Source organism: Streptopelia decaocto (assembly GCF_964273445.1).
Source record: "Streptopelia decaocto genome assembly, chromosome: 22".
In the NCBI taxonomy this organism is placed as follows: domain Eukaryota; kingdom Metazoa; phylum Chordata; class Aves; order Columbiformes; family Columbidae; genus Streptopelia; species Streptopelia decaocto.
Window position 1 is genome coordinate 6,418,170 of NC_138677.1, and position 26,135 is coordinate 6,444,304.

General features: G+C 52.2%; 1 protein-coding gene across 2 annotated transcripts in view; it reads right to left on the bottom strand.

The window, feature by feature from the left end:
- Positions 1-26,135, bottom strand: part of TANC2 (tetratricopeptide repeat, ankyrin repeat and coiled-coil containing 2) — a 120,529-nt gene that overhangs the window by 72,722 nt on the left and 21,672 nt on the right. For both annotated transcript variants that reach the window (XM_082070867.1, XM_082070866.1), the window contains exons 4-5: positions 12,158-12,229; positions 9,128-9,307 (exon numbers count right to left, since the gene is read on the bottom strand). In XM_082070867.1, the coding sequence (XP_081926993.1) occupies positions 9,128-9,307; positions 12,158-12,229 (252 nt within the window). The remainder of the gene's footprint in view (positions 1-9,127; positions 9,308-12,157; positions 12,230-26,135) is intronic.

Genomic DNA, 26,135 nt, shown 5'->3' on the forward strand with positions numbered 1-26,135 from the left:
GCAATCCCCCCATGGAGCAGGAACACCCAGCTGAGGTTCCACAGGAAGGTGTCCAGGGGTTGGAATGTCTGCAGAGAAGGAGACTCCACAACCCCCTGGGCAGCCTGGGCCAGGCTCTGCCACCCTCACCCCAACAAGTTTCTTCTCAAATTTCAGTGGAACCTCCTGTGTTCCAGTTTGCACCCATTGCCCCTTGTCCTGTCCCTGGTTGTCACCAGAAGAGCCTGGCTCCATCCTCCATATTGATCCCCATGAATGAGTCCCCCCTCAGTCTCCTCTTGTCCAGCTCCAGAGCCCCAGCTCCCTCAGCCTTTCCTCACACGGGAGATGCTCCACTCCCTGCAGCATCTGTGATGAAAACCAACACGTGGCTCTGCAACACACGACCCCATCAGAACACCGTACACGGGCTGCGGGAACTTCTAATAAGCGGCATCGCTCCAAACTTTATGATAATAATGATGGAGGCTTCATATACATGATTAGAGAGAAGCAGGCGCAGATCGCATCCCAAATGAAACTTTGCAGAAGCAACGGTCAGTCCTCGGATGAGAAACCCAACCCAAAAACCCAGCGTGATCGCAGGACAGAGCAATGAGTTTCCAAACCCGGTTGTCTCGTTACCGAAGTAGGAAAGGACTAGAGCACAAGCAGCCTCGGTGGAGGCGAGAGCTCTTCTTGCCCAACACGCAGCCCCGCGCCATGGGGCCGGTTCCCGGGGCGCCGGGAAGGCAGCGCGTGCTCCGGGGACGCCGGGCAGAGCGCCGCCCCCCGCTGGCGCCGCAGGGGCTGCCCACACCACCTGCTGCTCCGAAACCTCGTGGCTGCGCCCAGACACGCCACAAGTGTCACCGTGACAGATGCTCCATTTTGTGCAGCACCGGTGTGAGATAAGGACAGGCTTCTAGCTCTACATTTCTGAAAACCACGGAGGTTTGGGCCTGTTTTGTTCGCCTTTTTAACGTTTTCTGCAGCAAACACGAACCTCTGGGGTTCTCCATTTGTTCAAGCGTCTGAAATGAAAAGCTCTTAGCGCCTCCCCCCCCTCAGCACGCCCGAGCAGATCAGCGTGCACAAGCTGAAACCCCGGGGCACAGCGAAGTGCGGAGGCTGTGCCAGGGCGACCCAACCAGCGGCACGGAGCGCCCGGGGACTCTGCACAGCTCCGAACCTCCGCTGTGCCAGCACCGAAGGCAGCTGAGTGTCTAAACAGGCAGAACAGGCGTCATCTTGTTGGGAAAACCCGTGTTAACACTGGTTAGTGACCCTCAAAAGCCGGTTCCTTCTTTCCCCCCATTTAAAAAATAAAAGCTGCACCCAAACTGTTCTTAAATTAACGCAGAAATGTCACAAGTTTACAGGTGTCCAACGAATCACAGAATCATTTCGGTTGGACGAGACCCTCAGGATCATCGAGTCCAACCACGACCCAGCTCCAGCACTGACCCGCGTCCCTAAGACACGATTTGGTTTAGTTCAGAAAGTTACCAACAGACCTACTAGTTATCTACACAAATTTCACAGAGAGTTTTGGAGTTCCAAAAAAAATTAAGTGGGAAATTTACCAATTTCACCTACAGAGTTGTTTGTTTAATAAAGATAAATGTCCTGTGTGGGAAGGCACACAGGCACATTCACCCTCCTGGTTTATTTCTGCAAGCCTAGTTGGTTCCCATTTGAATATATTGTCAAAACAAGTCCAAAAATAATGGATGAAGTTATTCCCAAAATTAATAGTAAGAACTGACACAACAGGAAAAAAATACAGATTCATCATCCATCTTTGTAAATGGAAGAGGATCCTCCTCCAGCAGTTTCTCCTGGTCAAACCTCTGACAGCCACAGATCGCAACGCGTCGGGGAAATTAAATGGAACATTAATGACGCCCAGGAACAACACATCGAGCACCCCACAGAGCCCTGAACGGAACGGCGCTCGGGACAGACCTCGGGCCCTGTCCCGGCGCGCGGCTCCGACGCAGAGCGGCCTGGAGTCGGCCCTGCTCCCCACGGACGGCGACCCGGACCCACGCGGAGCCGACGGGACGGCGGCTCCAGCACCGGAGACACGAGATGGACGCGCGCGGCAACAGGAGCACGTGAAGAGCCCTAAAAGGGGCGAAAGTCCATCCCGACACCAATTCTAAGCACAGCAACCCTCAGAGCTCAGGCGCGCCACGAGCACAGGGCACGCCAGTGGCTTCTCCTCATGCTATACCTTGTATTTTTCCTAGTGCTGTTGGACTAAAAATCTCCCTCTCTTAGTGAGAAGCAAACACGTCTCCCCCAGCACACAGCGATGTTATAACCCACTCAAATCCAACCCGTGGGCATTTTGCAATACAGAGAAAAACCTCTTCTCAATCTCATTGTTCTCAAAATTTAAAAGCAAACCACTCTTTGGTATCTATAGAATTTTTCAATGCAGCCCCCAGTAGCTCTTTCGTATTTTAGCGATGCTGAAGTGGTGGCATTTTGCATTGCTCCTTCATTTTACATTTTGCCTGTGAAATCCTGCACAGGTGACAAACTCAGATTATGTAAAAGTATCGCAACAACAAGCAAAGGAAACATAACCCCGGCAGCACAAGCCTTCCCGACACTAAACCCTCCTAATGGCTTCCCGGAAAACACCAGCAGCAGGATCCTTCTTCTCCTCGATTTGCTGCAGAGTTAAGGCAGGCCGCCTCAGCACCACGGAAACCACAGCCCACGCAAGACCATTGTCCGAATACTCACAGAGCTTTGTTTCATTTCCCTGCCCGGCAGCGTGCGATCGCGCAGAGAAGGCAGCGAGGCTCTTAATTCCCAGGGACCGCTGCCCCACGATGCTGCTCCGGGTCCACGTCAGCGCGCCAGGATGATGTTACAGGTGACACCTCCCGCTGCTGATGTCAAGCTCGGCTCCCGAAGCGCAACCAGCGTCTCCCAGCGGTACCTGCGGCGCCCGAGCAGCATCGCTCCCGCGCCCCGGGGAGCACGATGGGAGGCGACTGCAGAACCACAGACACAGAGCTCGCTCTCTTCCTTACGCCTCTCGGCATTAAAGAGCTTTTCCCTTGCAGCGAATGCAGACTATACACCTCCCTTGGGGGGAAAACCAAGTATCTTTATAGTTTCTTTTCTATGGCGCAGTTTAATTTGCTCTTTTGTTAGAGCGGAGTGCTGAAAGAAGAGGCAAATCATGGCGCAGTACAGCGGGGTGAATGGCTCGGTGATGCTCTCCGGAGCATTTCGGAGTAAGGCGAAGGGCTCGCAATGCAGCCCAGGACCGGAGCTGATGAATGGTGCAGTGCTGCTGTTGTCATGGCAACGGAGAGAAAAAAAGCAGCGCCATATAAGGAGTTGTGACATGGATTCTGGGAACAATTTATACTAAAAGGCTGCGAGCCCTCGGATGCGTTAAAGCTGCAGCATCCCTGCTCTGGGTACCGGTTCCATTGTTCGGACTGAAGCGGTCGGCAGAAATGGCCACTCGCACAATCGCATCTCTCCCAAGAGACGCGTGCGTTGGTCGAAAACGCAACGAAACGACGTGATCTGCAGCGGCTTCAAAGAACTGGCATTGAAATAACTGGAATTATTAAGTAAGGAAGACAGCAGGACGCTAACGAGGACCCGAGCTGTGGCAGCGAGGGCTCCGGCGGAGCCGCGGCTCGGCGCAGGGAGAACGGGCCCAGAGGAACCGAACCGCAGCACCACCAGGCGGCCGAGAGCCCGCGCGGCAGAGCCCCCGCCCACCGGAGACACGAAACGGCCCCGAGTCCACGGAGAGCAGAGGCTGCCAGGGCCCCCGGAGCCCCCCCGATAAATCACAGCCCTCCCGTACCCAGAACCACAAGAACGAGGTTTGTATTCCAAGCGAACACAGAAGGGAAGAAAACCCATTATTTTGCGTGGTCATCAGATGCTTTCCACTAACACACGTGCTCAAAGAGACGATCCATCTCTATTGCAGCTATTTCTATTCCACCAAAAGCCGACACAACACCCGTAGTTCAGACGTCACTGCTCAGCAACCAAGGTTTAAACTTTCAGAAACGCTTTCCGTTTAGCACCGTGTTTATTGGAACAAACGCGCCGGCCAGGTTCTCCCAGCAGGACACACCTGAGCAGGCGCCTCAGCTCCCGCGGTCACACTGGGGAGACAGCGCGTTAGTTTGGGGAGAGGAAGTGGTCCCCGAGGGCCGCAATTATTAATCTGAGCCTGCCACCACTAAACAAGAGACAAGGAGAGTTTTCAAGTAGAGCCATCTCAGCTGTCAGCCCACAATTACAATTAGCATCATTAATATTCAACCAAATGGAGAAGGAAGCAAAAAACGATCCTTCTGGCTATTCCCAAGGAGGACACAGAGGGACTGGGTGACGACAACACCCAGATCTCCCATTTTCCAGCGCTACAAAGGACACGGGTGGCCCGTGGGTGGCCCCAGCCCGGCCGGACCTCAAGGACGTTGACAATGGTGGGAAGAAGGAGTCTCCATCCCAGCACTGCTCTCTGCGTCTCTGAAGGGTCTAGTTAACAATCACACGTTTTCGTTAAGAAAGGGATGCTGTTAATTGCCTGGTGCACCCAGGAACATTCCTCCTCACATTCTGTGAGTTTTACCCTTAGAGAAAACTCCCCATTCCCAAAGTGCAAGGGAGGGATGTTCCCAAAGAGGCGGATTCGCAATGAAACCGATTCCTCAGGTCTATGTCTTCAAAGATAACGAAGCACCTAATCCATGCTGGACAGAGGAGGGACGAAGCCTTTGAGAATCCAAACCCAGAGAGCCAGGCCGCTCCCAGGAAAACTTCACTGCCCTGGGGATTTCCTCCCCTCCCGCCCCCGCACACGGGCACACGCACACACACGCACACACACGCACACACACGCACACACACGCACAGGCACACACACACACACGCACACACACACGCACACGCACACACACGCACAGGCACACACACGCACACACGCACACACACACACGCACACACACACGCACACACACACACACGCACACACACACGCACACACACACGCACACACACACACGCACACGCGTGCTCTCTCCGAGAGGATCCCAACGCTTGCAGTCGGCGTTCGACAGAGAAGCAGAGAGATGGCCAAGTGTGGGGATGAATAAAATCATCCCCTGCATGTAAATGTACAGTATGGAAATGAACCATCTTTCCTGAGGAGGAGTCAGCGCTGGGCTTTGTGCAAACAGGGATGGAATAAAGCTGAGTCTGTCAGCCCAATAGCTCATATTTTAACCTAATACAACACCGGGCACTGGTTTTGGCACCGATTCAGGAAAGCACTTAGATACATTCATCTCCGTAAGCACCCACGATGCGTTCCTGAATGGAGGAATGGGATGGAGCGGCATTGTTTCCATTGCGGCCACGGCTTTGGGTCAGCAATGATAACTTGGATATAGAGCAGAGCATCTGACCCCCGGGTCTGGAACCGCTGCTCTCTTTGCGCAGGAAGCACGCCAGCTATTACGTGCTAATTTCATTCCGGATAAAGACCAAAACGGTGTCTCGTACACGCTCACCCTGGGCTGGCAGAAGGGGCTTTTTCCTTATTTTTCACATTATACTTGCTAAAAATGCCACTGTTGTTCTAAACAAAAACGTTAAACAGCATCAAGTGAGGTGTGAACAGAGCGATCTCCAACGTCCCCAGCCCCGTCACCAGCGCTCTGCAGCGGCGGGAGAGCCAGGGCCGTCACCTGCGCTGCTTCACTGCTCCGGCACAGCCACGTGGCCTCGGTTTGTCCCAGTCACCAGACTGGCCAGAGCGCCCATCGCCGCACACCCAACGCTCACCAGCCTCCGATTCCGGCCGCGTCACAGAAACACCAACACCAGTGACTCTGGGAAGAACCGTAACGCACCGCGTACCGCATCCCCGCGGCCTTCACCAAAAGTGGATGTTTTAACGTTCCGGGGTGACAAGATGACTCGTTTACAAATAACCAGGTGAAAAACTTTTAACAATCATCCTAGAAACAGGTGAATACGTAGACAGCATCGCTTCTCAACTGGCAAGTTTCTCTGCACCATGCAGGTTTATTTTCCTTTTTTAAGGGCGAAGTTAAACCCTAAATTAACGCGACACCCCCTGATGCATCAAGATACAGTGCAAGGCCATAAACTTGGCTTCATGGACCTAAGATTAAGTCCAAATTTTCTTTATTTTACAGATCATGCTGGTTTACTAAGGAATAAAAATGAGAAAGGCCTTTACTAACTGGCAGAAAACAGAAGTCTTTCTATTTGCTGCTATGGTCGTTGGTCAGTCACTCAACACCTCTGCTGCTGGGGACCTTTCTGCTTTGGAAACCCCGCAGATTAGTAATAAATGAGATGGATGATACGGAGCAGTTGAAGAAACGTGCTGAACACTGCGAATACCAGAGAGCGGCAAACACGACCCTCCCAGCTCCTCACACGGTACCTTAATGAAAGCAAACAAATTCCTGTAATGACGGCAGGAGGATGGAAAATAAACACCTTCCTGTTACAGTATCAACAGTAAATTAAACTAATAACTTCGAGAATCACGCTAATCCACCAACGCACCAAAACACACTTGGAATCCTTAGTAGATCAGGAGCTCCACTGGAGTCATAGAGTCACGTACGCGCACAACACGAGCACGTGTTGACACGCGTTGTCACGTGTTGTCACGCGTTGTCACGTGTTGTCACGTGTTGTCACGTGTTGTCACGTGTTGTCACGCGTTGTCACGCGTTGTCACGCGTTGTCACGCAGTACTGCACCGGGTCCAGTCATAGAACCACCCCATTCAGAAGGGGATCTTTCAGACAGAAGGAGAAGTGTACACGTACAAGACGTTGTCATCTTCCCAATCGACTTCCAACAGCTTCTTGTGTGCAGCCCCAAAATGAACCTCCAAACGAAAGCAGGAGCCTACACGTTTCTTCTCTCAGTTTTGTGTAGTAACAGCTGCCCAAACCCCTGAAGTCTGTCCGAATCACCATCCCTTTCTCTGGTTTCCTACCCGCAAACGCCGCCACCGGGACTCCAACATCGGGTCTGTGGATGAACGAGCGGGACACTCAACCAGCCAAAGCCAACACAAGCTTTCAGATTTGAAGCCAAACAGAATCTGGGCTGTTCCACCCAGAAAAAGATAATAACGAATCCATGGAGCTTCATCTGCTGAGCCAAGCTGCTGTGATGTGAGGACGGGAGGAGGGTTTGTGGTCAGCGGACGCGCTGAGCAGGCGGGAAGGCGGCAGAGAAACGGAGCCCTGGTGGTACAAGAAAACCTGCCCTTCCATGGGGTCCAGCTCGGACCCTCCACTGGTGTTTCAGAGAGTCATGAAGTGTTCACGCAGATACGTGAATGTAATGTCAGAGCTACATGAGAGCACATGAACACAAAGGATTATTATAGTCAAGAGAAGGGGATGGAAGGGTAATGAATGAGACAAAGATACTACAAAGGTCTAAACTATTTGTAAAACATGATGCTTTCAATCCTTTCCTAACTGGAAAAAGGTCTATGGATGTGGTTAATATTACTGGTCTCTACTAAGGAAGCCACATGAAACAAAGAAAGTCCCTGCAAGTAACTCAAAAATATAATAGAAGGAAGAGGAAACTGGACGAGCGTGAGGATCACGTGGGAACACTCAGGAAGAGCAGGATCGAACCGGCTCTGCCTTACACAAGAAATCAAACAAGTGCAGACACGCTGGGAGCGGCTCAAATAGCCTCGATGTGTTTTGTCTTCCTCCGGCGGCAGGAAGGTTGTGGGTTCCCCACCAGCCTCTGCGGTGGCACCGGGAAACCAAAGCCCATGTGCAGAGCACAGCGAGCGCCGTGCGCCCGGGGCCGCTGCAGGGAAGCGCTGACAGCTGGAGTCAAAAGGACAACGGTCTGAAGACGCTAGGCTGAAACGGGGTGCATTTTGGAAGTGCTTTTGCAATCCGCCACTGAATCTTGCAGTTGTTTCAGCAGCTACGCTGGTAAAGCACAATACGCCGTTCTACAGAAGTGAAGGAAATGCCGATGGACAAACAGACGGGAGGGCTGAGCGTCCAGCTGCACCGTCCTGCAAACTGAAGGACACTTGAGAGGAGGAAAGCGTTCCACAAAACACACTAAATCCCCCGAATCCCTCCAAGGGTCCCATCACGAGCCTCCTGAAGAACCGGCTCTGAACTGCACAGCTCCTCTCCTTTCCACCGAAACGCTGCGCTAGGTTTGCGCACTTTGAGGCAGAACTTCAGCAGCTGGTAGTGACGGGACACTCGCTGAACAGCTGCGTACGGCACCGGAACTTTACAACTGTCTTCATGTCCTTTCACTCCTTTATCTGCCTGATTCCCCGGCACCCCGAGCTCCCGCGGCCCCCGGGCTCAGAGCACCGCGGTCCTGCCGGCGTTCGGGGTTTTCCCTCCTCTCCTTTTCAATTTCTCCTTTCACCAGAGGGCAAGGAAAAGCAAAGCTACAGAGCGGTTTAGATCAAGTACAAATTCTTGTTGAGGGTTTCTCTCAGCGCAAAGGCGGCTCATCGTTTTTAAAGATGGGCACGGAGAGGCGTCCGATTGGAGGCACGAAGCGGGTTTCTCAGAGCTGTCACCAGCAGAAATACCGTGTCAGGCTCTGAAATGTTCGACTCCCAGTGCTTCTGAAAATGCAACTACTTTAAAGGTGATCAAACCACAATCCCGGTAGATAAATAAAACAGTTTTAAAATAGGCACGAACTGTGAAAAACACAAATCAGTTTGCTGTACAAGTTTGTGATTTTTCCTGACGTATTCTCTCAACATTCAGAATTTTAGCGTAATGTTCTTTAAAATCACTGTAACACTTCCACTGTGCAGAAACCACAATGCAAAGTGGAACTGAAACACACTCTGCTCAAAACTCCTCCAAAACTAGAGGATATTTGTAAAGCAGAGAGATCCTTTGCAGAACAGAGAGATTTCTCCGTCCGCGTGAAATCCAATCCGCCCCTGGTTTGGCCTGAAGTAGCTGCTATAACAAACAAACGGTGACTCGCATACAGAAGCTCGTTCAAAGCGTTTTCTTACAGATTTTTGCACCAATGGACCTTAAAAGCCCCACTGAACTTTATTTAAAGTCCTTACCAGTTAACTTCTTCACAGGTTGGAGCCGAACACTGATAGACTGATGTGTGAGTAAGGGGGAGGATGGAAGGGAGCGGGACATGCCCTCCATAATCCGAATGTGCTGCATACCTTCGGTCACTGGGAGTGGCGGGATTGCGTAGTCTGGTTCAAAAGCACAGTCGTTCTCTGTGGAGGTGCCTGGCGGGAGAGAAAATCAAAGGAGCAGGTTAGGATCCGAGGGCATCTCCCGGGTGACCATTCCCGCTCGCTGCAGGGACGTTCTCCTGTTTCCCTTGACAAAGTTCCATCCCTGGGACATCATCCCAGGGTAGATACCTCTTCAGATTATGAGCAGCACAACCACAAAGACGTTATTCTGATATTTTTGACGTTCAGAATCCTGGAGTCGCCACCTTTAAATGTAATTCAGGCAAAGCAATTATCCTTGTTTGCACGTTTCGATCGTGGACGCCTTCCTGTGTAACCTCAGCTGGGTGTTCCTGCCCAAATGATGAGCTGATGAGCAGGAGAACCTCTCTGACCTACTGACCACCCCCTTCCAACACACCCCAGGTCCCATTGGCTTCTGGCCACAAGGGCCCAGTGCTGGCTCATGGTCACCCTGCTGTCCCCAGGACCCCCAGCTCCCTTTCCCCTACGCTGCTCTCTAATAGGTCATTCCCCAACTTACACTGGAACCTGGGGCTGTTCCTGCCCAGATGCAAGACTCTGCACTACAGGCCCCAGCACTGCCCCTGAGGCTCTGCACTGGGTCCAGGCCTCAGCTGGACTCTGCCCATTGACCACGACTCTCTGGCTTCTTCCCTTCAGCCAGTTCGCAGTCACCTCACTCCCCGCTCATCCAGCCGCACTCCCTCAGTTCAGCTGTGAGGATGCTGTGCAGACGGTGTCAATGCCTCACTCAAGTCGAGGTAGATCACGTCCACCGCTCTGCCATCATCCATCCATCTTGTTATGTCCTCATAACAGTCACTGAGGTTTGTCAAGCACGACTTCCCCTTGGTGAAGCCATGCTGACTGCCCCTAATGACCCTCTTCTCCCCGATACGCCTTGAGATGGCACCAAGGAGAAGTCGTTCCACCACTTTCCCAGGGATGGAGGTGAGGGTGACCGGTCTAGAGCTCCCCGGGTCCTCCTTCCTGCCCTTTTTGAAGCCTGCAGTGCCATTTGCTGTCCTCCAGTCCTCGGGCACCGCTCCCGTTTCCCAAGGCACTGTGGAAAGCCTGTGTCTACGGCTGCATCCATTGACACAAATGGAAATATTTAGCGCAGAAGCTTGTTTCTCCAGAAGTCTGAAGTATTTTTTAACCCGTTTCCCCCTCCCGTGCTGAAAATTCTTGCTGTAACAGCGACTGCAATTCCTCGAGTCGTACCCACTGAGGCAGAAACACAGAGGTTGGTCATTCCTTGGCCAGTTAATATTTGGGCAGAGAAAGCCCATGTCCTCAGCCCGGAATCAGGGCTTTGCCCCAGCAGTGAGCCGCTGGGTAAACAGGCTGAACTGCAACCTGGGAGGAATGAGCGTCTGGGTCTCCTACTGGAGCCGCTGCCTCTGCTGACCCCAAAGCAGCGACAGAGCCCGAGGGAAGGACGGAGCACGGCGGGGCCATCGCACGAACGCGGGCGAGGCTCCGGCTCCCGGGAACGGCACAACGGCAACTTTATCCCGCTACGGCGGCTGCAGAAAGCACCATTCATTCTGCGCTCCCCGAGCACAGAAGCGCCACTTGTGCGCGAGCTGTCATGGGGTGCGCAGGCAGAAACTCCCTCTTCCTTCCTAACTTTGTGCTAACGCTTCCATTTTAATAGAAGAAAATTTAAAATAAAAATAATAATAAAAATGCCCCACGTTAACAGAGCAGTTTCAGCTGTTGATGTTTCACAGGGTTTTAACCCTCAATTCTGATCTCCCTAATTCCGATCCCAGGCTTCAATCGCTTGCAGTAATTTTGCCTGGAATAGTGCCAAAAAAGAACAATGCTCTAGAGAAAAATGTCTCCATAATAAGTCATTAGGACACCATGGCAACAACAGACTCGAGCCTAAATGAAAGGCAAATTATCGCTGCAATCTGAAAGCGAAAATAAGTCACGGCACACAGCGCCTCCCGGAGCCGTGCGTCCCGAACCGGGGTCTCCGGAGCCGAGAGCACCAGCGCGGCCCAGCCCTCGCAAACAGGAGAGGCTCACAACTTCCAGCTACTTCCAAGGACACACAGCCCGTGCAGATCTAGACTCCCCGCGCATGGCTCCGGTGGGGGTCCTACCCACCAAGGTACTGTGATTATGGATATTCAAGAAAGGAGTTCGAAAAAACCTATTTTTACTACTCTTTTCAAAGGACCTTTTGCCCTGTTCTTGCAGGGTGAACCAAAACAAAGCAAAGATGTGGCAAGTGGTCATTGAGCCGCAGGAAAGCGCAGGTCCCCTCTGTGTTCAGTTTTGGGCGCTCATCATAAGGACACGGAGGTGCTAGAGCGAGTGGAGAGAAGGGAACGGAGCTGGTGAGGGGCTGGAGCACAAGTGTGATGGGAGCGGCTGAGGGACCTGGGGGGTTCAGCTGGAGAACAGGAGCTGAGGGGAGACCTTCTGATCTCTGAACTGCCTGAAAGGAGCTTGGAGCCAGGGGGGTCGGGCTCTGCTCCCCAGGAACAAGCGCCAGGAGCAGAGGAAACGGCCTCAAGTTGCGCCAGGGGAGGTTGAGGTTGGATGTGGGAACAATTTCTTCCCCAAAGGGCTGTGGGGCATTGAACAGGCTGCCCAGGGCAGTGCTGGAGTCACCAGCCCTGGAGGGCGGGACAGACGGACATGAGGTTCTCAGGACAGGGGGCAGTGATAGGGGTGGGGGAACAGTTGGACTCCATGATCTTGAGGGGCTTTTCCAACCAAAAGGATTCTGTGATCCTGCCCTGGGGGAAGGACAACCTGCTGACTGGGACAGAGTCTAATGAAAAAACACAAAATGTTGATATAAAAAGGTGAACAGATGAAAACGAGTCACCGAGGCAGAACAAGACTCAGGTTTACCTTGCCCAGATCGGCTCTGACGGGCGTCTACACTTGCCTGTCTTCGGTCTGGCGGCTCCTCGCTCCCTCCATCTGCACGAGAACCAAAACAGCACAAGTAGAACATCACAGTGGACACGTCAGGCAGGTGCAGCTGCTCCTTGAGCCCCATCACCCGCAGAGCACGAGGTCCCCACGCAGAGCGAGACTGGGCAAAGCGCCGCCGCCTTCGCAATGAATCCGGGTGCTCCTCGGGATGTAAATGGGCTGTTAACTTCTCCTACTGACCCCACAGGCAACAGAATGAAGCAGTAAGCAAACTGAGCATCTTCAATTAGTGCCTTCACTTTGGACTGTTATATCAAAATATTACAAATACTAAGCATATAAAAGTGATCCAGCTTAAAAAATATATATATATATATATATTTTTTTTGAAATTGTCTCCCTTTAAAACTGTCATCCACAAAAGTCAGAAGGCTGGGAAGAACAAAACCACTCTCGTTACATCCTCTTGAAACTGTTCAGGAAAGCAGCTCCAGCTCACAAATACCAAATCTATCTGGGTAACGTGGAGTGGGACATTGTGTGCAATATCATGCAATTAATTACATGCTGGTCCTCATCGATCCTCTGACCAGATTAGAAACAATAGATCTCACATCAATAGAGACGCTTGAGCACGAGCCGCGAGCTCTGCAGCCTGGGAAACAGCAAACCCAGCATCTCCAGTGCAGGATGCACTCCAGAGGTTGTTACTCCTCATGGAGGGCGAAGGGAGGCTTTTAACCTTTAGAAATAGCCCTGAAATAACTGAATTCTTAAATAGCTGTTTAAAAACTCTATAGCTGATTTTAGCATTTCTACTTTCTGATTACACTAAAAGCAGCTGCGCTCTGATATGTTCCTATCTATATCTATATATCCCCAAAGCTGCTTGTTGGGCGGGCCCGTTACGCCATCAAATAACTCAATTTATCAACTCGTGTTACGTGGAGTCCCATCTGTTGGTCTGGTTTGAAAGGTGAGTTGTGAGTTAGAGCACAACGGCACAACTGATACAGAGACTGAAAACTCCAGTGCGTTCCCACCCCCAAAAGCAGGATGAGCCCAGGATAAGAGGGTTTGGTCCCTCTCCCGTTGGCTTTCCAGCCCTCGCTTGCCCCGAATCAACATCCAGGCACCTCGGATGGAGCCAGAAATGCTGTTTTCTGTCACCTTTGCATTTTTCCTGCTCATCCAACAGCTGCAGGCAGAGCCGAGCACCCCAAAGCCAGCGACAGCAATGGAGAAACTCCCTGTTCCGTACCAGCTGGTGCTTTGAGAACAAGTATTAGACAAGGCCGTAAAGCTGATGGCCGGCAGACCCGCTGGCCCTCGAACGCTCCACGGGGGATGCAAACGGGGAGGGTGCAAAGGGGGGACGCAAACTGGGGGAGCTCATCGCCAAAGCCGTTCGGTTGGGGAACGGAACCGCTGCACCGGCTTCAGCGGCTGGGAGAGAGTTCTCAAGTACTTTTTGCAAGTTACACAATATATATAGATGGGGAGAGAAAGATGCCAATAAATTAACTTCCCGAAGGCGCTGAGGAGGGCGGGGAAGGGGAGGAGCCCCGCGCCGCCCGGCCGGGTCGCGGCTCCGTGGGGACGCCGCCGCGCTCGCCCGTGGCTGCCGCGTTTGGCGCAGGCAAAGGCGGCACCTTGGGGACAACACGGCAGATCCTCACGGGGACTCCCCAACCATCCCGTGGCTTGTGAAGAGGAACATTCTGCGGGCGAGCACAGCCGCTCAGGCTCACAGCGGCGCAGAAATGTGTGTGTGTGTGTGTGTGCGTGTGTGTGTGCGCGTGTGTGTGTGTGTGTGTGTGTGCGTGTGTGCGCGCACCACGGGCAAACCCACGGGGTCACCGCGTCACCAACAGCCCACTGGAGGGAAGGGCTGGGATTTGCGACGCGCGGTGCAAAGGCGGAGGAGCGCAGGATGGAACAGCCCACGGCTGAACCACTGAGCTATTTCATTCTTTTCCTCTCTGCTATCAGTCACAATTTTGAGCACACTCCTTTCCCTGCAGTGGAGGAGCAAGGTTACTAGGGAACAATACCACCCATAATTAAAGGGTTATCTTAATATACATGCAAAAAAGGGGCAAATTACAGTTACTAAGGGAACATTCATTCTCAGGTTTTGAACTTCTGAGCGCTCAGATTTTCAGTATCGACAGCGTTCACCCTGCGTGCCCGTCGGACTCCGCCGTTCCAACACGTTATTCCAGCGTTTATGACTATTGGGCAGTTGTTAGGCCTCACGACAGCGGTCTCTGTTATGTACAGGCATGACCTATTTGGACAGTAGTTTGCAGACTGTATCACCCATGAAGCGCAATTGGCTCGGTCGCTGTAACGATTGTCACCGCGGTGAAACCCCCAGTCATTGACAAAGCCTCGATGCGACATCGAAGAGACGTCACCCAAAGTAAACCAGCTGTGAAATCATGGCTAGAAAAACCGATATCATTTAACTAAAGAGCGGGACAGATAAACTCGGTTAAGGAGCTTCTACAGAAGTCACCACAAGAACCAGAAAACAGTTATTTTTTTGCAAATGCCAGAGGGAAGTGAATGACACGGTAAAGTACGGGCTCGGTAATCGGGATTTTCTTCTGTTTAGCAATGAGAGGGAGGAAAACTTTAGCGTTTTTTTTAATTTCTAAATATTTCAATGTTAAGGAAGTCCATGAAGATTTAGGCGTCATTTCAATTCAGAAAGACGCTGTCGCATCAGCACGGACCATCCCTCAAACGGGACGTCAGACGGACACGGGCTCAGAAAGCACAGCGGGCTGTCCGAACGGGGCTGAGCTGACGAGCACCCAGCAAACAGCAGCAGCTATTGATTCTTTCTCTCAATTACAAAGGGATTAGGTGATCTCCACACAATCATGTTTAATAACAGCTTCAGCAAACAATCTTTCCTACTACAAGCAGGTTGAGAAACGCCTGCTTCTCGTGGTCCCCTCCTCTCCCTTGCACCCGTTCTCCATGTAAGAGCAATGACACGACAAATCCTCTGCGGTGCACAGAGCCGTGTTCTCCGGACGGCGGAGGAAAATCCCAGGGGCTCCAGCAATGCTACCAAACAAATCCGCCGCTCCGCAATTCATAGGTGGGTCTGCAAACCCGAGCAAGACGCGTCTGCAGCACCAGGATGGGCTGTCGGCAAAGACCGCGGCGGCCCCGGCACCCCCAGGTGCTCGCATCGCAGCACCGACAAGTTTTACATTAAAAAGCACCAGCAGCCCGATGTGCCTCTGTTTAATTAAAACAGCATCTAAAACACACAACGCGACTGAACGCCTCCCCGGCTCCTGCATCTGACAAAGCAATTTTTAAGGCAGAAAAATAAAAGGGTGGGTCAGCTGCTTTACGCATGCTGGGAAATCTGCTGCAAGAACCCACTGCATTGGATGTGCCGCTGCTCTAACGGCGGCTGGCAGAGCACGAACAGCTTCTAAACCAACACTTTAAACCCGCATCGCATCAAAACGGCATTTGGAAAAGGCGAAAGACTCACACAAAGCCAGCGCAGCAGCTGAGAAGCGCCTGAGCCCAGCCCAGCTCCGCGACGCGGCTCCCGGCTGAGCGCAGAATCCATCCATCCAGCCCGGCCCCCGGGGGCGGGAGCTGCCGGAGCGGGGTCCCGGGGCTGAGGGCTCCGCCGCCCCGGCCCCGCTGCCCGCCGCGGCTCAGCCGGGAGCCGCCAGCGCTGGCGCAGCGATCCCGAGGTCCCCGGGGACTCGAGGGACACGTGCCAGCCCAGCCGCACAGAGGCAAAACCGACCCAAAGGAGCAACAGGGGAGGGGACGAGGAGTCTGGCGCTGAGAGCGGCTCGAATCAAAGATTCTTCCCGATTACTTAGTTTGTAAGGGAGTACATTTCCAAAAGAACGGGGCTTGTTCCGAACCTCCAAGTTCCGCTCGCGGTCAGGGAGGCTGGGGCTCAGTCTCATCAGTGCTTCTGAACACTCAGCCACGGGAGCCGTCCAAGTTCAGCGCGTTTTAGCTGAGGAATTCTGTCTAGATGTACTGTTCAAGTCCTCAGTACTTGTCCTTAAAACCGTTCTGATGAATAATCTTTCACCTGGTTGCTAAAAGGGACAGAAGTAGCCTCACTTGTTCATTATTTTAATCAATTATATAAATGTAAAGCTGGGCTTTTTGGAAACTACATAAAAGTTAATGGGGCAGCGCAGGCAGCAATCAGCTGAATGGCGTGTTTGCTGGCACCGAGTCGCCAAGGTGCTGATGTGCGGCAATCTGCGTGCATCAGCTTGTCGCTGTTTTTCTGCACCGCTGTCCACGAGTGCCGAGCGGGCAGAGCCGCGGCTGCAGCCCCGGCCGCAGCACAACGGGCAGCGCCCGGCTCTCCAGGCGCCGCTGTGGGGAAACACAAACACGGATACGACCGGTGGAGTCCCCTCCACTCGCTAAAGGACCCGCGGGGGAAGGCTGATCAAAGGCACAAATAACTTCACCCGCAGGGATTCAATGTAAGTATTGTCTATTTTACAAGACAAGACAATAAATAGGATTACTAATGGGATGTAATACTGATTGGATTAAATATGTTTTTTCTCACTATCTGCAAGCAAATATTTAAAATGGTATTTTCTTAATAGCTTTGGAAGCAACTTAAAATGTATCCTCATACGCAAGATGGAAACACAGTCAACGAGAAGAGATTTATTTCAGACCAAGTATCCGCTTCGCTATCTCAGAGCAAAACATCATGACCGCACCATTCTGCACTCAGTCCGAACTCCCGCGGTGCTCCGAGGAGCGGCCGCAGGTCGCCGGGTAACGGAGCCGACACCCAGGCGATGAGCGGCCGCAGGTCGCTGTTAACGGAGCACCATGCGCAGGCCATGAGCGGCCGCAGGTCGCTGTTAACGGAGCCGACACCCAGGCGATGAGCGGCCGCAGGTCGCTGTTAACGGAGCCCCACGCGCAGGCCATGAGCGGCCGCAGGTCGCGGTTAACGGAGCGCGACGCCCCGGCGATGAGCGGCCGCAGGTCGCGGTTAACGGAGCCCCACGCGCAGGCCATGAGCGGCCGCAGGTCGCGGTTAACGGAGCGTGACGCTCCAGCGATGAGCGGCCGCAGGTCGCGGTTAACGGAGCGCCATGCGCAGGCCATGAGTGGCCGCAGGTCGCCGGGTAACGGAGCCGACACCCAGGCGATGAACGGCCGCAGGTCGCGGTTAACGGAGCCCCACGCGCAGGCCATGAGCGGCCGCAGGTCGCTGTTAACGGAGCCGACACCCAGGCGATGAGCGGCCGCAGGTCACTGTTAACGGAGCCCCACGCCCCGGCGATGAGCGGCCGCAGGTCGCGGTTAACGGAGCCGACACCCAGGCCATGAGCGGCCGCAGGTCGCGGTTAACGGAGCGCGACGCCCCGGTGATGAGCGGCCACAGCACACGGGGCGACGTCCGCCCCAGCCTGGACACCTGGAGATTCTGCTCCCCCGAATTTCTCTTTCTTGGAAGAGCAGGAGGGAAACGCCGTTGTTGTGTGGGGTCTGGGTGGCTGGTGAGAGGGGCCGGCGACGAGCGACCCCCCAGTTCCCCCCGTCCCACCGGCTCGAGGCGCCTTCGCTCCCCATCTCTAACTCTAAACCACTTGTGTAATACGACTGTCTGGGACCTTTAGGAACCACAAGCATTTTCAGCTTCAAATAAAAAGCATTGACAGATATACTAATTATTCCAATTGACTGAATATGTTAAAATGTAATTAACTGAAAACAATTAACACTACAGACAACATATGTTCTTCTTAACGGTTACAAGAGTTACCTATTTTGTAGGGCAAGTTTTGTCTTTGCATTGGTGCGCGTTCCTCTAATGTAAAGTTCAAATAACATTTTTAGAGCAGCTCAGTGGCCGTCTGCACTAAAATTAGCTGAGAAACTGGTACGAGTGCCTGAGCTGCACCGAGGTTACCGGGATGGCAGCTGCTGCAGCGCCGACACGGAGCACAGCAACAGAGGCATCAGCACGATTCAAAGCCCTACTGCCCAGGAAAAGGCTCCGAAAGAACACCAACCCATAACGGACACATTTACAGTCCCATCTGGGCCTTGGCTGAACCCACTGGAAGGCAAATGCCATCCAGGCTCTTTCCCTAGGAATTAATAAAATGGCAGAGCAGTGGACGTGATCTGCCTTGAATCGAGTACGGCACCGGACACAGTCTCACAGCATCCCCACAGGAACAGCCCCGGGTTCCAGTGTGAGCTGGGAATGAGCTGTTGGAGAGCAGCGCAGGGGAAAGGGAGCTGGGGGCCTGGGGACAGCAGGTGACCACGAGCCAGCACTGGGCCCTTGTGGCCAGGAAGCCAATGGGACCTGGGGTGGGTGGGAAGGGGGGTCAGTGGGTCAGAGCGGTTCTCCTGCTCTCCTGTTTCTAATCTTGCCTGTGCCCAGCCCAGCGCTGACTCTATATTCAGCTCATCTGCCTTCGTTATCACCCCTTAATCAGCCGCTCTGTCTCCCCCTTGCTGCCCCACTACCTGGATGAAGTGTAAATTATGTGCTAAACAAAACTGTTTACACTTATCTTTGCTTTGCTTGGCAATTTAAAACTGAGACTGTTGAGCATTTAATTTAATGAGGCCAAGTTTTGCATAGCATTACATTATGTAAAATAATGACACTTTAAAAATTACTGCTATACAGAAAATTATGGAGAAACCTGTTAGCGCTAAAATTATTCTATTTATGTAGACGAACTTTGAAGTTTATTAATGAAAGTTTGCAGTGAAACAGCTGTTGTGCTGATTAAATGAATTATGACTAAGTTCTCGTGGTGGCTTCCTGGAGCAGGCAGCTATTAAACACCAGACAGATTAATTGTCGAAAACTCACAGAATGCAGCAAGATGCACGCAGTGTATTACACAAACACGTGAGATGAGCAGAATTTACACCCGTTAAAGTTCAGGCTTAAAAAAGATACTATTTGTTCAGAGATGCAGATGAAAAACACTGAAGAATTGCTAACAGCACAGCCTGTCCTACAGTGACCTACAGATCCGGGGTAGAGGATGCTGCGTGATACGAGTGTGGCTCACTGGACAATCTCAACGAGCAAGCAGACTGGGAACGCACAGAACCGTCCTTGAGGAGGAGCAGGAGAGCAGCCCTGCCGCCCGGCCCCGCTCCCACCCCAGCGAGCGCCGGCGCAGGGAGAACAGTCAGAAAATAGAAAGCCAGCTGTCCCAGTTCTCTCTCCTGCCCCAGAAAGGCCCAGGCGGGCCGGTGCCTGCGCGAGCTCCGGGGAGCTGCCCGGGCAGGGAGCACCTGAAGTGCCTCGGGACGGCTCATGCACGGTGAGCCTCCCTGGTCAGAACGTGGAACCAGGCGGGACCCAGCAGTACGAAACCTGACAGGTTTCCAGCACAGATGTGGCACAAGTCGGAAGGAGGGAAACTTAACCTGAATACATAATGACCAAGTCGTATGTCAAAGTATTTCGTTTTACGGACAGGTACAAATTCACCTGATTATCTAATTCTTTTCAGGCTTTGGCAGATCCAGCTTCTTTAAAAGAAAGAATGCGGAATAACTCAAGTGCTTTGTGCATTGTAATAGAAACATCAGGAAACCCTGTGCTCTGTTTTCCCAGAGGGCTGCAAAGCTCATGCAAATACATATTTGGGGTTTGGGAGGCGATTCTGAAGCCCCTCGGAAGCACAGGAGCCTCCAGGCCTGCAAGCAGCACCTCAGGATTAGACAGCTTCTGTCCTTCCTCAGGCAACTGAGTGATAACTTTAATATAGATATATATACAGGCACGTGTATGTGTATATATATAGACACATATTGCTGGTTTTCTACTTGAGAATTATTTCTCTCTTAAAATGAGATTCCTGTTAATGTTACAATCCAGGAAGGCCCAGGAGATGACCCCGCAGGGTCTGGCTTAAGCATGGACAAAGCTGAATTTAGTTAGGGACAGGAGAAAAGGGGCTCAACGGGGAGATGGGGGATAGCGAAGCAGCAGCAGATCATCCTGGTGGGGCAGGAGGAGCAGCACCAGCAGCGCTCATCCGCTGCTCCTGCGCCGGGGACGGGACTGGATGAGCCTTCCCGGTCCCTCCAGCCCCGTCCCCCTGGGATCCTGGGATACACACCCTCACCTTTTCCCTTCAGCTTTGGGGAAAAAGGAAAACTTCACACTACTGAAGCTGCGACAAAACGGACTTAAAAGGCACTAAAGCAGACAGAGCTTTCCTGGACAACTGCCATTCCCCCTCATCTTTTTATGGATCAAATCAATACGGAAACACGTTCCAAAGGTAAATCTATACAGCAGAAAGAAACAAAGGATTTCACAAAGGCATGGAAGCAATAGGAAGAAAACAGCCTGCAATGCACCCGAGTCGCCATCGGCCTCGGGCAGCAGCCGCGCTCCATCAGAAACCACGCATCTGTACCCCAGGAAAGCTGCTGAGCTCAAAGGAGACGGTTCGGTTCCCATGATGCCCCCGTGTGCCACCCCCTGACCAAGAGCAGGAGCACGGGCAGGTGTGTGTGCACTAACGGGTCTAACGGGTGCTGACGCACCTTCCAGCCCGTCGGGGATAACCCGGGTGTCAGCGCCACGCCTGCAGACAGCACAGAGCCGGCCTTGCTCTGCAAACACCTCCAAGCTTAGGCTACGCTTTGATTAACTCGCAAAACACCAAAAGCTCTGTGCTACCCAGCGTACGCGCAAGAGAACCTACACAAATAGCGGCAAAACTCTGCGCTCAAACAGAATTAAATCACTGACCACCACAGATCATAACTCTGCTATGCACAGACATCTGTGCTGCGAGAAAAGAGCCAGACTTGCCTGCTAGTGGAATATGTACTTGAATTTTAAGAACTTCAGTATTATAATACTAGGGGATCGATCAGGGATTTACTCCTTTTCATCATTTTCATTATTTGGGACCACTGCTGTTCTTAAGTGAAAAGATGGTTGCAAGACTCGAAGCTATTGGGAAAAAATACCCAACTGACGCAAGCAGGTTTTTGCTGGAGGGCAAATAAAATATGTATAAGTTCTACCGAGTTCATTGATTTATTTTTGTCATGACCACCTCACTGCATTTTTGTTTGGTCTGTTATCAAACACAATCATACGTTAAGATTCGCTCTAAAAATTAAGTCTTAGCAAAGATCAGAAGTGAGGAAACGGCCTCAAGTTGCGCCAGGGGAGGTTGAGGTTGGATCTGGGAACAATTTCTTCCCCAAAGGGCTGTGGGGCATTGAACAGGCTGCCCAGGGCAGTGCTGGAGTCACCAGCCCTGGAGGGCTGGACAGGCGGACATGAGGTTCTCAGGACATGGGGCAGTGCTGGGGTGGGGACCGGTTGGACTCCATGATCTTAAAGGTCTTTTCCAACCAAAATGATTCTACAGCTCTATAATCCTCATTACAACCCTTCACTAGCACCCAACACATCCTTTGATAATAGTCTCATGAAGCCATAATCATCACAGAAACACAGAATAATGAAGATTTCCATCATAAACCCAGCTCGTCACGTTCAAGTGGGGGGGAATTGTCCTTCAGGGCACAGGACGGAGCAGCCGGGTGACACAAACCCGTGGGCCCCGCCAGGAGCAACTGTCCCAACGGGAAAAGGAGCCCAGGGCAGTTAAAGCACCGAAGGCGCAGCTCCAGGCTCAGCTCTGCCCTGTGCTCTGTCACCGTGCCGTTATTCCGCACCCGCTCCGCCGGAGCCACGGCCAGGATCCATTTCGGAAGAGCAGAACTTCTCGTTTGCAGTAGTAACTGCAGCTTGTTTGTAAATTTACTTAAATTAAGTCTGCTTCCCTTTCTTCCATCCCAATAACAGCTGCCCAACAACCAGTCAAAATCATTGTATTTTGCTTAATTTCTATTCAATAGAACTAAGTTAATTGCAGCCAGCTCTTCAGCTGCAGTCTCCCCGCGCTCACGCGTCCCAGCAGCCCGTCTGCAGCCGCAGCCCCAGCCCCAGCTGGCTCAGCCTCCCATCGGCCCCCCGAGCTCAAACAGCAGCTCGGGAGCCGCACGGAGCCGATTTTCATCACGGGAAACGCGCTTGCGCGGGCGGGACCGTTACCTGACTTCCCAAGTCTATTGCTGGATTTCATTGAGCAAGATCATTTCTCTTCAAACTTCTTTTTTTTTTAATCCTGGAAGATCTGGAGCCATTTGTGTTTGTCCTGCCCGTGTGGCCCCGCTAACACGTCCGGTACAACGCGGCCCCGCAGAGCGCGCGGCGCTCGGGCCACCACGCCGCTAGGAACTAAGATGAGAAATTCCAGGCTGTTTTCAGATAAGAAGAAACCGGGAGATTTACCGATCGGAAGGAGATGTCTAACGGAAACCATTATTATTATTATTAAACTTCATGTTAGTTCTTCAATAAAACAAAACTGCCTTGCTGTTCCCATTCCCTCAGAGGGAACCCAGATCAACTCACTGCTGCTGCACTTGGTCATGGAAACAACTCCCCTTCCTCTGGTTACAGAGCTGAGATGTGGAACAGAAGAGATGACTAAGGGAAGGCAGATTTCTAACGAAGGGGGGATACACCTCCCGACCTACTCTTGCTACTACTGGAAACTATTTTTAGCACCTATAGATCTGCTGCATGATTCTAATTTTAAGCCGAGTAAGCGGCATCTGAAAAATATGATGATTTAGGCATCGAGAGGAAGCAATGATGACTCTGTTCTTATTGAAAACACTTAATTGAACCAAGAAACACACACTACCGAGCGTTATTCAATTCAAACACGGGGTTTTCTTCCCTGAGCTGCAGTTCACACAGCAATAAATAAGGGGTGGGGAACAGGTATGCGGGATAAATGAACCACACAGAACAGACCTGAACGAATACATAGGTGATTATACTCCAGTATCGTAACTTCAAATGTTAAAGCATGTAATCACCCATTTATAAATAAAACAAACTCCTTAAATACAATATTATATTAGTCGAGGCACAACACACAACAAATCCTCTTTGAAATGTGTGTATCCGTAACACAAACAGCTCTCTCACTGGTAATAATCCAATGTAAGAACAGACCTACCAAAGCTGTACAACAGAATTCTGGTTTTCCTTGTTCTCCATAAGTTTCACAGCAATGTCTTAATGTTAAGTTTAAGATATATAAGTAGACAAGTAGAACACAAAAGCCGGGTTTGTCTCAGCCCTCACGTCCGTGTCCTCGGGACCCCGCCACAATCCCCACTGCTTCCCTCAGGCTGCAATGGCATCACGGTGTATTTTATTGGGACGAGCTTTCCAGGTCCCTCCAACGCTCTGGGATTCTGTACTAACCTAAAGCCTCGTTATTCACAACGCAAAGTAACCGGTGTCTCACGCTCATCAATAACATAGGAAGCGTCCATTCCCAGGACTCTGCACATCTCGGTTGGACTCCCTGTTCATACACACAAAGCCAAACCGACAAACAGAAGGTGGAGGAGGAAGGATGAGGAGCTGGCAGGTTTGCTTCACATTGACTGCCATAATGATCCATGTTCTACCTGCAAATCAACAGCAGCGCAGCCACGGCTCCTGCCCACAGCCCCGCGACTCCTCCAAACAAAACCTTCAAATAAACCGCCAGTAAACCTTGCCATACAAAACCATTTCGAGCGCATTATTGCACATCTCCCTTTCCGCCCTTCCCCTTCGCCACCCCCATGGTTTAACACGTAAGCTCTAATTTTTCATGTTTTATAAGGGAAAAGAGCTGCAAACTCGCTCAATGTAGAAACGTAAGTGAAACTTCAATCAGCGCAGAGCGCATTTGGTGTTTCGCGTTGCTGGATCTCCTACGGAGCAAACCATCTGTCTGGGGGAAACCCGGGGCCGCCTGCAATATGGAAACGCTCTAATTAATGAAGCCAAAATAGCAGTTTGGCTTAAGAAGCTTTGGCAACTCATAAACGTACTTAAGTCCGTCCATTTATCACACGCTCCTCTCTCATCGGGGAAGGTTGTTCATCAAGCAGAGCATGAATTGGGGTTTAATTCTGTTTACTGAGGGAGATGCTAAAATACTTCAAAATCCTTCCCGAAGTTGCCTTGTTCCTTTTCCCGCTCCTCCGCGGCATTTCCAGGGCAATGATTCCTCTGGAGCGCAGAGCGGACGCTGCAGGGGCTGCGCGTGGTAATACACGCACCTCAAACGCAGACGGTCCCTGCCTGTTAGATATCCTGCATTAACAACCCACAGTGCTTACTGGTCACGAAAAACACCCCAAAAATCGCCCCACGTGGCCAGGGACCACAACGCAGCTGCAGCATTTCCAAAGAGCTCTTTTCCTGCACGAGTACGTCTGTTTCTGTGACTGCCATGCTTAGAAGCCTGAACTGAAATGAAGGTCCTACTGTGGCGGCAGCTTGTACAAAGCACAGTGAGGAAAATCAACACCCGTCACGATCCATCTATCAGCTCAAGTCCTACGGCAAGACGCGCCGTCAGCATCGCCCCCGGCACTTCGGGCACAAGGACGAGCGGGGTTTTCTCCTGGCACAGACAGGACTTCTTAAGACATCACAGAAACAGGCTTTTTGTTTTCCTTATTTTTTGAGGCACAGGGTTATGTGGCACAGGGAACCGTCCCTTCTCCGCGCAGCACCAAGGCGCATTTCAGCCCCGGTTCGCTGAGCTGTCGGAAACAGCCGCTCCCTCTGCCGGCTCGGGGAGCACAGCGCAGCGACAGGCTGCATCATCCCCACTGGAGCGACAGCGCCGAGCCCCACAGCACCCACAGCAACCTGTCCCCACCGCCCCATTTTCCACAGCACTCCTTGAACAAACAAGTCTCCACCTTTAAACACCGGAACCGGGGACAGCTCTCCCCTCGCCTCCTGTCCGCCGGGCTGAACAAGCGCAGTTCTCCCAGCCTCTCCTCGTGTTTCTGGAGCTCCTCGCAGCATTCCCCGTGCAGCTCCGCTGCAGCTGCTGGCAGCGGAACACAAGGAGCAAAGACACTCCGACGTCACGCTCCCTCTTTTCTCCCAGCCCCCCACCTTCCTTCTCCAGTAAGGACCACGAGCAGCCTCCCCAGCCCCAGCCGTCCCCACCAGCCCCTCCTGCCTTCCCGTCTCGCTCACTCCTGCGCAAAACCAGCGCTGACGCAGCACAGGGAATCCCACCCCACCCCATCCCATCCTGCGCTCCCCGGCACCATCGCACCGAACCCACAAGGCACATCTGCGCCCTGTGCGGCGGAGGGGGCGATTCTGGAGCAGCTGGGGGTGAGAAGAGGCGGCGATGCCACCGTGGCAGTGGAGCTGCCCAGGGCAGCGCTGGGCGGGGACACGGCACAACCGGCACAGCCCCAGACACCACCACTCCCCGACCCTTCTGCACCTCGAAAATCGACTCCTCGTCTGCAGGACGGACGCCACACGAAGGACGGCTCTAAAAGGGCTTTTTCTTTTCTCTAAAAGAAACTCCGGAGGTTTAAGAGCTCGGAGCAACACACGAGGACGGCAGAAGGGGACACGGCTGCCTAATGGGAGCAGCATTAGAGCGGAGCAGGAGAATCAGCCCCCGCTATTAGAAGGGGCTCCGGTGAATTAATCTCAGCAATCAGATCTGTAGAATCGCTAATGAAGGGGAAGGTTTGAGGAGGATTAAAGCTGATAGAGAAGAACTTGAGAATGGGCTCGCTGACCTAGAGACAAACCTTGGATACAAACCAGCACGTAGGAATACATCTGAACAACAAAATGGGCTGAGCGAGGAAAAACGAGGGTTTGAGATGCACTGAGTCTGTAGATTCTGCCATTCAAGATTTCAAGCTCTGATACAAGCTACTTTAATGAAAAAGCAGGAACTAAGAACTGAACCTGTATCAAAACAGTAAATACACCTGAAACACAGGGCCTGCCTTTCCAACGATTTGATGTATTGAAGAGAACAGTACAAGGTAA